Raw genomic sequence first — 19,065 nt, forward strand, 5'->3', positions numbered from 1 at the left:
CCACATCCATTCAATACCAAATTCTGTATTTTACTTCCTGAGTAGACCCCAAACTATTCCTTCTCTTCCTTTCCCACTACCAACAGCCTTGTTAAGGCTCTTGACTTTTTCTCCCACCTATATTATTATTATGGACTCTCAATCTCTCTCTTAATTTCTCTTCTACTCTCACTCTTTTAATATTATTAAACTTTTTTCTAATAAAATAATAAAAATTAAACAATAAATATTTTATAAATAAAATAATATATTATAAATATAAATAATAAATATAAATTATTATAAATAATAATATATTATAAATAAAATAATAAAAATAATGCTGACATTTCTAGGCTAGAAAATTTTAAGGACACAAGCATAAGAAGACATGTTGGACTTGGTAACCAGGATTATGAATATCATTTGAGGGAAACTGATTTAAAAAATTTAAAACTCCCCAGACTTCTCTTTCCAGAAGTGTGTTGGACTAGGTTCTTTGACAACTTTTGTACTGAAAATTAGTAAACATTTTTTTAACTTATAAAAAAATCTTAGAATTCATCAGTGAGCTGGACAAAAAGTGGGAAGGATGCAGAGAACAAAACCCAAATGAAAGAACAGAAGGATATGAGTGGGAAACTTGAAATTTAAATAAGGTCTATAGTATAGTTAATTGTATTATACCAATGTTAATTTCTTAGTTTTTACAGATGTGTCATTGTTATTAAAAGTGGACCAAAGAGAAACATACACTCTCTCTATACCGTCTTTGTAACTTTTCTGTAATTATTTCAAACTAAATCTTTAAAAAAGTGAAGTAAAAGGAAGAACCCCCAACAATAGGTGGAGCATTGAAACCAATTCTCAACTTGAAGGTACCTTCCAAAATTGATGAACTTGAGCTTTAAATTTCATGAAGGGCTCAGGAGAGAAAAGGTCTAAGTGGAAACTCACCTGCATGAAGCTGCATCTCAAAGAGCTGCATGTGCAGTATATGTGTGAAATTCACACCTAGTATGTGTAAAATTCAAATAACATCTCTCAAGGTACAAAAGAAAATTACTGGTTTTGAATTGTGGTGCTAGATACAGGGAAAAATATAAATTTCTCACAGGAATCTGTAAACACAAACTAACCCTAATTCAGGTTTTTATCGTGAATTCATACAACAGTTCAAAGGTGGTTCAAAAAGCTTCATGTTGAAAATATATCTTAAAGTAGTAATAGGTTAACTTTATCTCCAGATGTCTGGTAGGAAAAAATACCAATATTTTAGGGAGCAACCTATCTTCATCCTGGGACTCAAAGGTTTTCTACAGATAAAAAGTCAAGACCTATGAGATCCTGATTTTTTTTTTTTTTTTTTTTTTTTTTTAAAGATTTTATTTATTTATTTGTGAGAGAGAGAGAGTGAGAGCGAGCACAGGCAGACAGAGTGGAAAGCAGAGTCAGAGGGAGAAGCAGGCTCCCTGCAGAGCAAGGAGCCCGATATGGGACTCGATCCCAGGACGCTGGGATCATGACCTGAGCCGAAGGCAGCTGCTTAACCAACTGAGCCACCCAGGCGTCCCGAGATCCTGATTTTTTTAAAAAAATCACAAAACTAGAAAAGAAAAAAAAAGCCAGTAAGAGAGAGAATAAGCAGACACAAATGAAAACATAATTAAACTCATACTTTCTAAAGTGTTGAGTTTTAAGATATAGAATATAAAATCAAGATGTTCAATGAAATAAAAGTTATTTAAATAACTAATGAAATATGAAAAGGAATCAAATCAAACTTGCAAAAATTAAAAATATAATAATCAAAATGAAAAACAGTGGGTGGTCCTGTAGCAAATTATTCACAGCTAAAGAATGAAGCAATAAACTAAAAGGGAGATTTAAAGAAACTATACAGACTGAAGTACAGGAAGTGAAAAATATGGAAAATATAAAAGTGAAGTTGATATATGGAGGACAGAGGGAAAAGATCTAATATATATCTATGCACTATTTCCGAAGGAGAGGAGAGAAAAGAAAGAGGAAACAATATTTGAGGGGACTATTCCAGATTGATGAAAAACACTAACTCACAAATCTATGAAGCCAAATGGATTCCAAGCAAGATAAATAAAAATAAATCTCCCATCTGGGCATCTGATAGTGAACATGAGGAACATCAAAGTTAAAGAGATCTTGAAAGAAGCTGGAGAGAAAAAATCCAATATCTTCAAAGGAACCCAAACATATTGAAAGCTTATTCTCCAACACAAAGGAAGTCAGAAAGCAAAATATTATGTTCAAAATTTTATGTGAAAATAACCACCAACTAAAGTTGGGTACCCAGCAAAACTTTCTTTCAAAATGAGACTGAAATAAAATATGCGTGGATAAACAAAATCAGAGTGTTTACTACCAGCTAAAAGACTTTTACTAAAGACCCTTTTAAAGACTATGCTTTATAGGAGGGGTAAGATTTAGAAGGAAGGTCAAGCATGCAAGAAGAAATGTGAGCAAAGAAACTGGCAAACACAAATGCAGGGAAGACTTCTTGAGCATGTGATCAAGAGAGTTGTACAAGGCGCAACCTCAGAAGGGGATCCTGTGCTTCAGAATTAATGCATTATGGTCACCAACAAGAAATTCTTAATAATTTTATCTTTAAATTTGTGTTTTATGTGAGGTCTGATGGAAAAATTGAGCATGTACCAAGGGTTTGGCTTAGAGTCTTGGTTCACATACAGTCCTACCTCCTATCACCTCCCTGCCTTTCTAGGATGGTTCTCTAGCCCCTGTTTCTCAGCCTTGCCCACCATTTGCTTTGGGTGTGGGCTCAGGTGTAGGTACCTGCATGGGGAGGGTGAGGGTTGGGCATGTGTACTCCCCCTGCTCTGAATCATGGGGAAAAATACTGGGTGCTTGTGAAAGCCTGTATCCACTCCACGATTTCCCCATGCCCAAGGGAGCACAACATTCAATAGTAATCAAGAAAATACCAGGGGCACATGGGTGGCTCAGTTGGTTAGGCAACTGCCTTCGTTTCAGGTCATGATCCTGGAGTCCTGGGATTGAGCCCCACATCAGGCTCCCTGCTCAGTAGAGTCTGCTTCTATCTATGACCTTCTCCCCTCTCATGCTCTCTCTCACACTCTCTCTCTCAAGTAAATAGATAAAAATCTTTAAAAAAAAAAAAAAAAAGAAAAGAAAAGAAAAGAAAATACCATGTCAGGTTGAAGGAGGTACTGTGAAGGCAGAGAAACAAAGAGGTCCACATTTTCAGTTTGTACTGGGCCCTGAAAATTATGCAACCAGACCTGGATGCAGGTAATTATAAACAAATATCTGAATAAAATATAGTGTTGAGCTCAAGTATTCTTTGGTCCTGGCATGATTCAAGGAGACTGTGAGATATTAATCTTAGACTTCACTAAGTATGCTTAGTAAAATTTTCTAAAGTAACCATTAAAAAAATACAAATAGAATAACCATTAGAGGAAAAAGTGCAAAGAAAATAAACAAAACTCCAACAATTCCGTTCCACCCCAAAACCCAAAAGTTAGAAACAGTGCAGAAAAAAGAAAAAAATATAATGCTTAAGGTAGCAATCACAATGATGGTAAATAAATTAAACTCATAAGTTAAAATAGAGAAATAGTCTTGGCAAAAAAAAAGACACTGAGCATAAAGAACATGTATGTTCTTTATAAGATGCATTCCTAAAACATAAGGGCATGGAAAGATTTCCTTTTTCTTTTTTTGGAAAAGATGTAACATTATGTAAAAGATGTAAAGGATGTAAAAGATGAAATATTAAAGAAAGAGAAGCATGCAACTATATTAATATTAGACAAAGTAAACTTAAAGACAAAAATCATTATTTTGGACTTACAGTGACAACAGGTTAATTCACCATAAATAGTCTAAATTTGTATGCACTTGTTAAAATTGCCTCCAAATATATAAAGCAAAACTTCATAGAACTGTAAGGAGAAACTGTAAAATCCATACTACAGTTAGATTTCAACACAGTTCCCTCAATTATGTAAGTCAGTCTCTGGGATCACCACATAAGGCCATGGAAATGTATACTGCACAACTCCAGCCTAATGTGAGAGGTCCTCCTGTAATGTGCAATGCAGCAACCCAAGGTCAAACAGACAAATAATTCAGAATATAGAGGATTTTAGCAATGCAGATAAGACTGATTTAAGGCTCCTATATAGAACCCCGTGCCAGATTAGTAGGAAAACACACAATCATTTTCCAGTTCACATGAAATGGACATCCTAGGCCAGAAAGTAACTTTTAAACAACTGTTGTCTGATTAACTTGTATAATCCAATATGGTAGCCACTAACCGTATGTAGTTTCTAAGCCCTTAAAATGTAACTGGCTCAAATTAGGATGTGCCTAAATTTAAAATGCATACCAGATTTGAAAATTTAGTACCTCCCAAAAATCTAAAATATTTATCATAATTTTTAAAGATGATTACATATTTAAATGATAATTTGTACACATGGAGTTAAGTGAAATATGTTATACATTTTACCTGTTTATTTTTCTCTTTTGATGTGGCAATTGAAAAATTTTAAATTACATAATGGCTCACATTATACTATTGAACAGCACTGTTAGAGTCTATATTCTCAGAAAACAAACATCTGTAACAAAAGACACATAAAATATGTCCATGTATTTGGAAATTTAAAACATGTATTTCTGTAAGTCATGGGTCAAGTAAAAAAAAAAAAATCACAATTGATATTTAAAAATACTTAGAATTGAACAATAGTGAAATTGCTACATAACAAACCTTACAGAATATACTTAAAGCAGAATGGATAAACCAATTGTGGTATAGTTTAGAATATAATACAGATAAAGAAATGAATGCTTTTCAGCTACATGCACCATAACGGACAAATCCCAGAACCATAATCTTGAGCACAAAGAAAAAAAAATTGGGTAACCCTTATAGTATGATTTTATTTCTATGAAGATATACGCAAACTCTAACTTTTTTAAGGACTGTAAACAAGTCAGTAAAATTATAAAGTGAAGCAAAGAAACATCAGGTGTTCTCTACAGGTTTTTATAGATGCTCTTTATCCATCTGAAGAAGTTCTCTTCTATTCCTAGTTTGCTGAGAACCACAAAATGCAAGCTGGTGGTTTCCTCCACAGAATGAGGCACTGTGGTGGAAATATGGAGAAACACAAAGGGACTTCAAAGCTAATGGCAGGGTTCTATTTTCTAAACTGAGGGGTTGACACATAGATGTTCATCGTAGTATACTTCTTCGTACTTTACACCTATGTTCACTTCCTCTTTATCTATTCAGTATTTATTTAAAAATAGTGATTAAAGCCTGAGCACATGCATGTGGAGGAAAAGGAATTAAAAGGAAAGACTAAGGTGAAGGGCCAGGCAGGTGACCAGTAGGGTAGAGTTGACTGTCAGCTATGCACACTAGGGACAAGGCAGTGTCATTGGGCCCTGGAAGCACAGAGGTGAATTAGGAAGGCAGGATCCCTGTCCAAATGAGAGGGTGCACCAATTCTCAAAATCCAATGCTCAAAATCCAGTAATGTAAAAGAAAAACTTATCTTGCTGAGTGTGAGGTGCATCCAGCAGGTTCTGACCCTTGCTCAGCAGTCTCCAGGCTAAGGAAAAGGAGGTGAAGCAGAAGAAACAAAGGGGAGCAAGGACAGCACAAGTGGGATTGCAGTAGAAACCTCATTTCTGGCTTTCCTCCAAATACTCAGCCATTCCTGTAGGCCTTGCAGACTCGTCTTCCTGTACTTGTCATTTAAATGTTTGGGCTACTCAGCACTTTTTCCTTTCTCCTGTTTCTCTAGATGATCTTATCCACTCCTATGCTTCAAATGCAAACTAGATGCTGACAACTCCCAAACTTTATCTCTGGCTCAGATCTCGTCTCCGTATTCTCTTGAGTATCTGACTCATGAATCCAACTCACCATCTGACTGCTCTACTTTTATATTTCAGAGACATCCCAAACTTAACATATCTGTAATCTCAGAGTTTAAAGTGCTAGAGTTTATTTTGTTTTGCTTAGGCTATGTGTCACCTGTTGGTTTGCTCCCCATGTTTTGTTCCAGGGTGTAGCTCAAGGAGCAATTCTTACCCAGGAATGCTACTTTAGTGGCAGATGGAAAAGGGAGAGAGCGCCGAATCCTAACCACTAGATCACCAGGGAGCGTCTGGCAGATGGAAAAGAAAAATCTCCAAAACATTGGGTCTGTTAAAGCTTCTACTCAGAATTGGTGCTCTCTCTCACATTTCAGTGGCAAGAACAAGTCGAGTGGCCAAGTCTGATCACGGTCAGGCATCTCACTGGGAGGTGTGCACCTGGCACCGAGCGGAGCCCATCAAAATTCTGAAATTCCCCTGGAAGCCACTTTGAGGACCTCTATCCTGGAGGCAGGGGATATTCCTTGCTTACACTGAGGTTCATTTTTGTTGCTGGGTAGTATTTCATTGTATGGCTATACCACAATTTGATCAACTCACCTGTTGGCAGACATACAGGTTGTTTCACAGGTTTGGGCTCTTATAAATGAAGCTACTATCAATACCTCTGTACAAGTTTTTATATAGATAATCCCTTTAATTCCTCCTGAGTAAAACACTGGGGTAGCAAGTAAGTATAATGCTTAACTTTTTAAGAAATTTCCAAACTGTTTCCCAAAGAGGTTGTACTGTTTTATATTCCAATGAGCTGGGTATGAAAATTCATTTCTCTACATCCTTGTCAACTTTATGCTCAGACTTTTTAATTCTAGACATTGAAGGTGTGTAGTAGTATCTCACCATGGCTTTAATTTGCATTTCCCTAATGACTAATGATGTTAAGTGTCCTTTTGTGTACTTATTGACCACCTATATGTCTTCATTGGTGAAGCTGGTGAAGTGTCTGTTCAAATATGACAGAGTTTCTGAAGTTCTTTACATATTCTGGAAACAAGGCCTTTATGAGACATATATTTTGCAAATATATTATTCCAGTATACAGTTTGTCTTTTCATTCTCTAAACTGTCCTTTAAGAAACAGAAGTCTTAATTTTAATGAAGTTCAATTTATCAACGTTATTTTTTTTTCTTTTGTGGAGTGTTCTTTTGGTGTAGAATCCAAGAAATCTTTGCCCAACTCAAGCTCATAAATGTTGTTCTTCCATGTCTTCTTTAAGAAATTTATGATTTTAGGTTTTATATTTAGATCTTTATTTTGAATTTATATAAATATATTTCATAGTATGAATCAAAGTTCATTTTTCACATACGTATATACAATTATTCCAATACCAATGGTTTCAAAATACTATCTTTTTTCCAATGAATTGTTTTAGTACACATGTAGAAAATCAATAAACCATATACATGTGCCTATTTCTGGATTCTCTATTCTGTTCCACTGATCAACTTGTCCTATTAAATATGTAGCTTTACAAGTCTTGAAGTCAGGTAGTGACTATATAGGTTTCTTCCCAAAGTTGCTTTGCTTATTCTAGGCCCTTTGCATTTCCATGTGAATTTTAGAATTCGCTTGTTAATTTCTACAAAAAGTTCTGTTGGAATTTTTGTGATTGCCCTGAATCTTTTCTTTTCTTTTTTTATGATACAGAGATAGAGAGAGAGAGAAAGAGAGAGAGAGAGAGAAAGAGAGGAGGGGCAGAGGAAGAGGGAGGGGCTCATCTCCTGACCCTGAGATCATGACGTGAGACTAAATCAAGAGTCTGATCCTTAACTGACCAAGCCACCTAAGTGTCCCAACCCACTTATCATTATGAAATGAATTTCTTTATTCCTAGTAATATTCTTTGGTCTAAAATCTATTTTACATGATATCTACAGTATTTCAGCTTTCTTTTGATTAGCATCAACTTGGTGGTTTTTTTTCATTGTTTTACTTTTAAATTATTTGTGTCATTACATTTAAAATAAATTTCCTACAGGCAGTTTATAGCTGAATCTTACTTTTTCTTATACAGTCTTATACAAAGATTCTTATATAATCTTCATCTTTTAATTGGAATGTTTAGACAACTTACATTTAATTCAGTTGTTGATATGGTTAGCCTTAAATCTATCCTCTTGCTATGTGTCTCCTATGTGCCTCATCTGTTGTGTGCTTTCCCTCTTTTTTCTGCCTTCTTTTGGATTTTGCATATGTCTTAAGATTCAACTTTATCCACTTTTTTGGCTGTTTAGCTATAAATTTTTTGTCTAGTTTTATTTTAGTATTTGCTATAGGAGTAATAAGGGCCATCTTTAACTTAACACAGTTACAGTAGACTGAATAATTTCCTTCAAAGATATCCATGTCCTCATCTACAGAGTCTGTATGTTACTTTATATGCCAAAAGAGACTTTGCAGATGTGATTAAGAGTCTTGACATGGGGAGATTATCTTGGATTATTTGGTTGTGCCCTAAAGGTAATTACCAAGGCCTTTATAAGAAAGAGGAGAATGCATTAATGTAGAGGAAGGTGATGATGTGACAAAGGAAGCAAAGACTGGATTCATGTGGCTAGGATGCAAAGACTGCCAGAATGTCAGCAGCCTCTTAAAGCTGGAAGAAGCAAGGAATGGGCTTGCCCCTGGAACTTCCAGAAAGAACGTGCCCTAGGGACACCTTGATTTTAGTCCCTTAATACTCCTATGGACTTCTGACTTGCAAAACTGTAAGATAAAAAATTTGTGATGTTTTAAGCTGTTAGATTGGCGGCAATTTGTAATAGCAGCAATAGAAAACTAATGCCATGGTCTACTTTCAAGTGCTATTATACAACTTTAGGTATGAGATTAGAATCTTATAATAGTAAACTTAATCAAATAAGGAACGGCAGTTGATGGAAACTGAAGTAGCACTTGACCGGGTTTTTAAAATACCAGTATACAGAATGGATGTGGCTGGCTATGCACTTGTTAGAAGTAGCAGACAGCACAGTCTTGGCAATTTGGTCCATTTTATTTCTTAAGCCTGGTTTCTTATTTGAAAAGAGGCCTTACTGATTAGAAAATTCCAACAGGTATTTTCAGATGGGTGCCTGTCAGTACACTAGAAGTTACCTTTTTTGTGTGTGAAATGAGTGGTAGAGTATTTAGATGCTCAAATTTCAGCCTCTCTGAAGACAAATATAATTTAGATACAACCAAAGTGGAATCCATTCCATATACATTCCTCTGATGAACTGTGTACAAAACGCCACTGCTGTTAACATGTTTCCTTTTAGAATAAAACCTGAAAGTCTAGATTATAGATACTAAAATAGAGTAGACCAAGGTTTAAACAATGTTAAGGAAATGATAATTATTTACTGGATTTTCAGAGTTACAAAGTTCCCTATGACATTTCCACAAAGTCTAAGGTGTTTTGAATGAACTCTTTAAAAAATCATGGACTTAAAGTCTGCAGTGGTAAGTCTGCTTGATTTACCTATGGCTCTAGAAAAGAGAAGGGCTTTCAGATCGCTTTGATTCCTTTTGAGCCTCTGACCCAGACTCTGAGACTTTTGTGTGATTCTTTAGTAGGACAAAGCAGAAAGAATAATCATATGTGATTGTACAAATACTTACTGCCCTTAATTAGCATGAAATGGGCATTGAGTAATGTAAACAGAGATGATTATATGTGTGAAAAAGATAATCCCAATTCTAAAAACAAAAATCACACTTTCACACTATACCCATTGTTCAGGAATACAAAACCATTTAAGTCACTGATAATGAAAAACAAGCTTGTGTTCAAAGAAACTAAAAGGGATCAGTTTTGACTCTTGTGAGCCTTTCTGCTAGAAATCTAGAGGAATGATAAGAAATAAAACATTGTTAGATGCATATTCCATATTTTTCCATGTTGTAAAAAGTTGAAAATGTATAGCCATTTTTGAATATTATAGAGACATCTAATTTCCTCTTCTGAACCCATTCTGGAGGTAAAAATGCCTTAGATTTATAGGAAACAATACAGATTTAGGTCCTAAATTTGGATATTACTAAGAATCTGACAAAGGATCCCACCTCTGATTTTTGACAAGTCAGGACTTTCTGGACTTGAGAGAAATATCTAACTTTAAATCATGCAATCAGTGGTTTCATAGGGATTAAATTAATTCTCATCCATACATCTATCTATCCAGCAAATATCCATTACGTGTCAGGCATTGTTTTAGTCTCTAGGGATTGATTCTTTCTTGCCATTTTTTTGTTGATACACCTAAGGCAATTGACTGAATTTTAGAAGAAACAAGATTCCAAAGTAGTAAATGACCATCTAAAGTGAGAGAATTCATCAGCAATTCTGGCTCACGCTCATATCAGCCTTGAGCTCTCTGCAGTGGTATGCTGTCTTTGCTTTTTATATTTGAGAGGGAGGTGTGGCTATCTGCAGCACTCCACCCTGCAGTTTCATGAAATATTGCTTAAAAATAACGTTTCTGGAGTTGGCACAATAGGCAAATTAGGATCTCTCTCAATTAGGAGTATTTATTTTTTAAATTTTAACTTTTAAATTCTTAGACCCGAAAGAAAATGAGAATCTAATCCCTTACATACATGCAAAAATCTAGATTCCCTTAATTGTAGTTAAAAATGTAACTGCAAACAAATGTCAAACCATAATGCCAAATGACAGCTTTAAATTCTATTTCACAAGTTGTTCTTTTAGAGATGTCTTCACATTGTCAATCAAAGAGATAATTTTGATTTTGCCACAACTCCTGCCTTAGTTAAAAGCAGTTAACTCTCTGGTATCATAAGAAGTTTGGCAAGCCTCTTGTTCTGAGAGCTGCTGACAGATAGGAAATCAGAGAAAGAGGTGAGTTTTGGGGGGGAATAATAATGTTCTTTATTTTAGAATGATGTTACTTGGAACATTTTGTTTCATAATACTTTCAACTAATAGGATAGCATCCAAATTGAATCACTCATGGTCTAATCTTTACAACTTGAAGAGTAAAGCAGAAAATATTGGATTGAATAGATATTTAATAAATAGCTACATCACCAATGTAGGGTGTAAACATTAATGAGATATGATGCTTTAAGGGGTTAGCAACCTAAGAAAAGAAGAAAGAGAGGGAATACATTTTCTTAGCACTTATATCCTACCAGGCACAATATTAGATACTTCAGTCTTCATGAGAAGATAGCTATTATTAGTATACCCATTTTACAGATAAGGAAAATGATCCTTAAAGTGGCTGAGTTGTCCAAATTTGATACTGGTCAAGTTGAGAGTTAAACCTATTTGCCTAACTCTACAGTCCGTTTTTTAAACTTAAGCCACAGTACCAGGAGGTAACAGACTCTTTCTACACTGCTTCTGAATCTTTTCAGATTCAAAGCAACTTTTTAGAAGATTTTATTTATTTATTTGTCACAGAGAGAGAGAAAGAGAGAGAAAGCACAAGCAGCGGAGGCAGCAGGCAGAGGGAGAAGCAGGTTCCTCACCAAGCAGGGAGCTCGATTCAGGACTCGATCTCACAACCCCAGGATCATGACCTGAGCCAAAGGCAGACACCCAGCTGACTGAGCCACCCAGGCAGGCATCTACATTTCTCATTTTTTTAACCTTCATGAAAATATGACAAGCCTCATTAAAGGAACTGAACAGTAAGTTTCTCTTGGTCTAGAATGTGTTGTGAAATATTATTCTATTTTCATTCTGAAGATATAGCTCCATTTCTGATTTTACCAAGACACCAGAGAGTAGAAGACAAAAGCCACCATCTTATATTTATTGAGTGAATGGAAGAATCCTGAAAGAGTAGAGAGGTGGAGTAAGAAAGCAAGAGGGGGGGAGAGGAGACAGAAAGAGAACACTCAGGGTTCTGCTGATTTTCTCAGGGATGGGAGTCCCCTGAAGGCTCAGTGTTAACAGCAGGGTTGAGAAAGAAGTCACACAGAGAGGAGCTGACAAAACAGCCTTTCAAGACAGATGCTGAGGGAACTACGTGAACTGTAGTGGAGGGAACATGGGTAATGAGATTAGACACAGCAGAGCTTGATTACGATCTTTGCCAATTATGTGACCCTGAGTGAGAGACTTAGCTTTGCTTAACCTCTTTCCTTATGTAGAAAATGTGGGAAAATGACCTGCTTCACAGGTGGAAGTTCCCAGATCTGCTAACCATGCCTTTGGGCAAATTTGGAAATAACTTCCCCTCTGGGTTGGTAAGACAGAAGGCATGGTAAGGGGAGAAGGGAATGGCATACTTATGCAAGAACACTAAGCTTCTTCCCCTGTGGCATGTGGCGAGGACAGCAGAGTCTTGACTGGTTTGTAGATCCCTTACCCCTTCCACTGAGTGCCACATAAGGATGCCTCTCACTCAGGACATGATCCCAGAAGCCTTTAGAGGGCTCCCCACAATTGTGATACCTGTGGATTATGTGTGAGAGACTTTGAGAGGGAGAAAGAGGGAGGTGAGGCTGGGGGAAAGGGAGATGGGAGAGAGAGCATGAGGAAGCACACGTTTAATTATGGGGTCATGTCACATAATGATGCTCCTGAGAAAAAACTGTTAGATTTTGTATATATTCCTCTGGGGTGAGGGTTTGTAGCTTTTGACTAAATAGGAACAAACAAACAAAAACCAAAGACAAAGAGTGAGAGGAGAGGATCTGGGAATTGGAAAGAAGTTAAGGTTACATGTGTGGGGCAGGGAGAGTAAAACCCTTCATTACAGTCTAAAAGATACCCTTCTGAAGGGATAGGGAGCACTTAAGTAAACTTCAATTAAAACAGATAAAGAGGGGCCCCCCGGGTGGCTCAGTTGGTTAGCCCTGCATTGGGCTCCTCACTCATGGGGTGGTGGGTTGGGGGGGTCTGCATCTCAAACCTCCCTCTGCCTCTTCCCAACTTGTGCGCCTTCTTGTGCTCTCGCGCTCCTGCATGCTCACTCTCTCTCAAATACATAAGTAAATAAATCTTAAAAAAAAAATTGAGTTAGGCAGATAAAGAGATACAGACGTATATTATTTATTTCACAGAAGAAATCACACCTAAGCAACCTGCACCTAACTTCGGTTACAACTAAGCTTTTCTTCCAACAAATGCTCTTCACTAATCCCATCCTGCTATTGGCAAGTCAGTCAAATAAGTATTTTCCTATAGTTCTTGGAATTTACCAAGATGGTGCTAATACAGCTCTTGGGAATGCAGAGAGTACGAGAGCTGTCACAGACAGCTGTGGGTTTCGGCACTCTGGTTGTAGCCCACATGTTAGTGCATAAATTTCTCTTAAGTGTTATGTGTGGGCAGTTTCCAAGCTTAAACACATATGTCCTTATAAAACGTTATTTGTAAGTTAGTTATAGGGAATTCCAAACACATTTTACCATAGAAATAATTTTCTACAAAAATGGAATCAGGCCTGCAGGCCAGCCAACAGAACCCTGTTTAATCCACTGTAGGCCTGAAGCACTGTCACAAATGTACAGTCTGAGCAGAGTTCTAGCTCTGCCTGATGAGACCTCCCAGTCCAGAAGCATGAGAGCAGAAAGCTCTTTGTATAGAATTGAGAAAACTGCTCCCTTTTCTCTGGCGCCATCCACTGTGCCTTCTTCCTGTTCCACCCAGGAGATGTCTCTCTCCAGCCTCAGGGTGTCTGTGACCAAGCTGACCAGACCTCGACCCCCAGCATCCATGATCTCTAAGGACCTACTTTCCCTCCTTCCAGGGGAGCCTCGTCTCCTAAAAGAGCTTCCTGAGTGTGGGGAAGAAAGCAATGCATAATAGAGTAATTTGTCCTAATACTTCAACTACTTCCTAGTTACCATTTCCCTTCCTGCCCCCAATTCAGTTCTACCCCTTTTTCCCTTGGGGTCAGTTTTGGCTTTTGATGTCTTCCTTTTCTCCTCTTCTGAATCTACACTGCATCTGAACTGCGCCTTTCTCATACTGGTCCCATGGGAGCTTTGGCAGGGGTTCTATACCAGGAGAGCTGAGGGAAGAGCGATGTGCACATGAGTCTGCCCAAGCTTACAGAAGCACATGCCATCACCCAGAGAAACTTGGGTTTTGGCCTTTGGAGAGCACATCTGGCAGCCTGGTGGGCTGCAAGTCTTTCCATGATGGTGTTTTGGGATATTGCTGTGTGGCAGAATTCCAGGCACCACCCTGTGCTACTAAACAAGCATCTCTGTGAATGTTAACAGTATCTCTATCACTTCTTCTTTGGAGGGACTTTTCACATCTCCATCTGCTTTAGGGACATCTCTATTTAGAGGTCCCTTTGGCAGTTCAAAGCAAAGCTTTACAGGGAACCTTGCTCAGTTAAGAGACAGTTTCCTGTTAAAGGGAAGAAAGTGGAGAAAGGAAAGCCAAGAGCATGCATGAAGCTAAGGAATGTCCGCAGTCAGGAGGGATGGAAAAGAACCAAACAGAGACAGGAAGGGGGCAGGTGAACAGATTGCCCCCACAGTGAAAGGAAGACTTGTATTATTTACATGTATAATGCCTAATTCATGTTTATAATATTTTGAAGTTTTCATTGATTTTGCTACTCCCTAGATGCGGAAGTTTTAGTATCACAGAACTATCCATTTTCTTAGTATTTTTAAAATTTTTCTTTAAAGTTAAAATTATAGTCTTTAGTTTCAAATGAGATTTTCATATATCTTTGATAAACATAAAAATATACTGCCTATTGTATATTGATGGTTTTAAAAAATTTTCTTATCTTGTTCTATTTTAGGCATACCAGATTGCTTAAAAAGAGGATTCTTTGATTGGCTTGTCAACAAAAATTTCAAGGTAGGTTTGGACAGAAGTGTCAAAAGCTTCCAAAGGATCATTATTCTTCAAGATATCTTTTTTTTTTTTTTTTTAAAGATTTTATTTATTTATTTCACAGACAGAGATCACAAGCAGGCAGAGAAAGAAGGGGAAGCAGGCTCCTTGCCAAGCAGAAAGTCCGATGCAGGGCTTGATCCCAGGACCGTGGGATCATGACCTGAGCCAAAGGCAGAGGCTTTAACCCATTGAGCCACCCAGGAGGCCCCAAGATATCTTTTTAACTTGGCTTTATTTTTTTTCTTTTTTTTTTCTTTTAAGATTTTTAAAGATTTATTTATTTGAGACACAGAGTATATGGCGAGGGGGCAGAGGAAGAAGGAGAGAAGACTACTCCTTGCGAAGCACGGAGCCTGATGCAATGCGATGCTCCATCCCAGGACCCCAAGCTCATGACCCTGAGGTCATGACCTGAGTTAAATCAAGACTTGAATGCTTAACCACCTAAGCCATCCAGGCACTCCTAACTTGGCTTTCATATATCCCTTTTGGTTCAAAATGGAGTGAACTCTGGCTATTTTGCCACTATCCAGTTGGTCCAGACATTTAAATAACCTAGCACAAAGGCAAGAGGTGGGAGCTGAAGATTTTTATTTTTCTCCTGTCTATTAGGCTTAACCACATATGAAGTCCTTTCATTAGTTTCAAAACAGTAAATGACCTGAGTTGTTCCCACTATCGCCACACCTTCTCCACTCAGCATCAGAATGATCTTGCCACAGTGTCACTCCTCTGCTAAAATCCCTTCAATGGTTTCTTTTCATTGTACTGTATGTAATACACAACTCTCAAAGGCCTGGGAGACCCTGCATGCTTTGGTCCTTGCTTCTCTCACTCACACTTGTTAGGCCTATAGTCATGCTGCCATTTCTGAGAACTCACCAAGCTTGCTCTTCGGGTGTAAAGCTCTTCCTGACTTTTGGCCTGGTTACTTTGACTTGTCTTCCTTTATATATCATCTTGGAAGTCACTTTTATGACTGCTCTTTCCAAATCAGGTCCCCTTTCTATCAGTCTCTGCTACTATACCCTTCTACTTATTTTATATCCATTATCACAATCTATAATTATTATAATTACTACTCACTTTTTAAAACTGTGTCTCATTAGAATGTAAGCTTCCTGAGGACAGGGATGTTTCAGATTCACTATTATATCCCCAGGTTGCATAGTACCTGGCATATAGTGAATGTTCAACAAATAATTGTTGACTGATTAAATTACCCAAAGCAAGTCCTTCATTCCCTCAACAAATATTTGTTGAGTGAATACATGCTAGACTTTGAGGGTACAACAGAGGACAAGACAGACCAAATTTGAAGGTGGCCTAGGACAAAGAAAAAGGACAATAGGTTATGTGTAGGAATAATCCTATGATTATTGTATGATACATAAGCACATTTTTATTTGTTATGTGGCAGACTGTAAACTTAGTGTCACCTAGTCATTTGGTGAAATGACTAGGTAATATCATGCCTACTTCTGGATAGACTAAAGTGTAAAGAGCAAAGAAGAAAACAGGGCAAGTATATGAAAGAAAAAACGAGGAAAAGAAGGTGGTAGCTCAGTGATGTCTCTATTTTCTGAAAACTTAAAGAATTATCTTTCTCATTCAATACTTACAATGAGGGTAAGATGAGAACCATACTAAAATGTGGCAAAACATAATCATCTAGGTGAGTGTGTATTTCAAAGCAATCCTCCAAGGAAGTTCTATATTTATTCTAATGATGCCATCAATCCTCAAAACACTCATAAGACTGTCTTTTTTCAAATTGCAGCAAGAGATAATTTACTAACCATAGAGAAAAAATACAATTCATTTTTTATCCCACATGGTATTTCCCAGATTGGCTTCCTACCATATTCACTGGACTTGCTTTTTGAGATGGTTTTTAAAATCAAATTCATTCCTAAAGGGCAAAGATTCATCATACAGAGAAAATTCTAAAACATACGCTCTTCAGTCAATCCTCAGAAAAGAGTTCCAGAAATGTTTGAGCAAAGACAGGATCTTTTCAATGACCACTGTAAAGAAGATGGCATTAATTCTGATAAACAAGTAAATATAATTAATCTAACATCATTTGAAATGGGGTATTATAGGTAATATAGGAATATAAGAAAATTGTTCAGATAACCAAAGTTATAAGCAGAAGATTTAAAAAAAATTATTTATTTCATGGTGTCCTAGGACATATGATTCTGTACTTTTTATGTAGAGTATAAAACTGATTTTTATTTTTCTCACTCAGGGTCATCATCATGGCCACCAGTTATTAACCCATGTTAATAAATACAGGAATGTTCTAAGTTACTGATGTGTGTTGGGCTGTCTCTATTGCATATTGGGTCAAATTGCAATGCTTTTCATGTTTTTGTTTAGATTTTGGGGTTTTTTTTCTTCCTATTCTGGACCAATCTTTCAGTTGCCATTTCTTCTTGTTATTAGTAAGCTTGGACCTTGCAAATATCCTGCTTATGAAATTGCTGTTTCTAATATGCTATGGGCTGAGTGACTATGTAATTGTGAAAGGGCAGAGGTGGTGAAGAGTCCTATAACTATAAGGTATACCATCTTTGCAAGACACAGGTTGTTGGCATGGCTGAGTCAGGAAGAAATGGTGGGTGGCAATTAGCATTACAGTTGTTCATCTTATCCCAGGATGGACCAGAAATAAGACTTGTTCCCCTATGAAGTGGACAGAACTCCTTCTAGCTTGGAGTTAGAGACAGATGTAACCCAGGGCAAAAAGTTGATAAGAATGTTCTAAGACAACTTAATTCTATGTAGACTTTTCCTTTGGGAGCAAATAGCTGCCTTTGTAAAGAATGAAAAAAAAGTTTATAAATCTTCTAAGTTAGAAAATGGTCTAATACTTATAAAATGAAATTAACAAAATAAAAAATAAACTAAAAAAAAGTCTAGAAAAATGAAAAACGAATAGCCAATTTTGGATTCTGTACACATAGAGTGACAAAACTTGACAAAAAAAGCTATGACAAAAATTCTCGCCCTTATGGGACTTGTGTTCTTCTGGAATATAACAGTTATATCAATAAATGTAAATGGGATAATATCTCCCTTAAAGACTCCCAGATTTGACAAAAACTAATAAAATAAAAGCCCGACATGTGTAGTATATATCAGATATGAATTTAAAACTAAAGAACTTGAAAAGAATGAATAAAGACATACCAGGCAAATGAAAAAAAAAATAAAGAAAGCAGGGTTGAGATATTAAGTATAAATAAGGTTAATTTAAAGACAAATTAACTGAGCAACAATATCTAGGGAGGTTAAATGAACATGCTTTTTAGTTTCCCGTTACTACCTGAATGTCAGAGGAGAGCCCTCAAGAAGAGGTTGTTGATAAGTAACAGAGAAGAAAAGTAGGAGCAAATGAAAGGAAAAAGTGATACAAAAAGATGTTTTTCTGTTGGAAAATGATAGAATCCACCAATTATTGGCCTAGGTGAAATTCAGTAGTATAAGATCACACATGGTCTTTTTGATACTTTTCAATAAAAATCTAACACCAAATATAATGTGGATTCCATCTCTACTTTCACTATATGACTTTGAGCATCTCATTTAACACATTTGGATTTCAGTTTAATCATCATCAAATGAAGTGGTGGGATGTGATGACCTTTCCCGTGAAATAAGTCCTAAATGCCGTAATTTCACTGTCATTAATATACATAAGACCTTGATATTTCAAATATATATGGAACACTGAGTTAAATAAGATATTTTTGGAAGAAATTGTTGTGGACTATACCTTTCATTTTTCAGTGTTACAACTTCTTCCTTTGTCTGAGTCAGAAGAGTTTTGGTTATCTGTAGTTCATTTTCTGCAAGGTTAATTCTTTTTTTCATGTCTTCTTCTTGTCTTTCTTTTGCAGTCAGTTCTTCCTGTAAAGTTTTATATATTTGTTGACAAGCCATTAAAGAATCCTCTTTCTCTTTAAGCAATCTGGTATGCCTAAAATGGAACAGGATTTAAAAAAAAGCTCACCAATACACATTAGACACTACATTTTTATGTTTATCAAAGATATGTGAAAATCTCATTTGAAATCAAAGACTGTAATTTTAACTTAAAAGAAAAATTTTTAAAATACTAAGAAAATAGATAGTTCTGTGATATTAAAACTTTCCCATCTAGGGAGAAGCAAAATAAATGAGCAACTTCAAGATATTACAAACATGAGTTAGGTATATGTGTAAATAAGATAGTAAGAAAAGTTAAATATATCTCAAGTAAAATGTT

At 36.4% G+C, this 19,065-nt stretch overlaps 1 protein-coding gene across 2 annotated transcripts in view; it reads right to left on the minus strand.

The window, feature by feature from the left end:
• The window catches only part of LEKR1 (leucine, glutamate and lysine rich 1), a 189,456-nt gene that overhangs the window by 39,929 nt on the left and 130,462 nt on the right, over positions 1-19,065 (minus strand). For both annotated transcript variants that reach the window (XM_059163678.1, XM_059163679.1), the window contains exon 9: positions 18,574-18,777. In XM_059163678.1, the coding sequence (XP_059019661.1) occupies positions 18,574-18,777 (204 nt within the window). The remainder of the gene's footprint in view (positions 1-18,573; positions 18,778-19,065) is intronic.

The sequence above is a fragment of the Mustela lutreola genome, chromosome 2, assembly GCF_030435805.1.
Source record: "Mustela lutreola isolate mMusLut2 chromosome 2, mMusLut2.pri, whole genome shotgun sequence".
Classification (NCBI taxonomy): Eukaryota; Metazoa; Chordata; class Mammalia; order Carnivora; family Mustelidae; genus Mustela; species Mustela lutreola.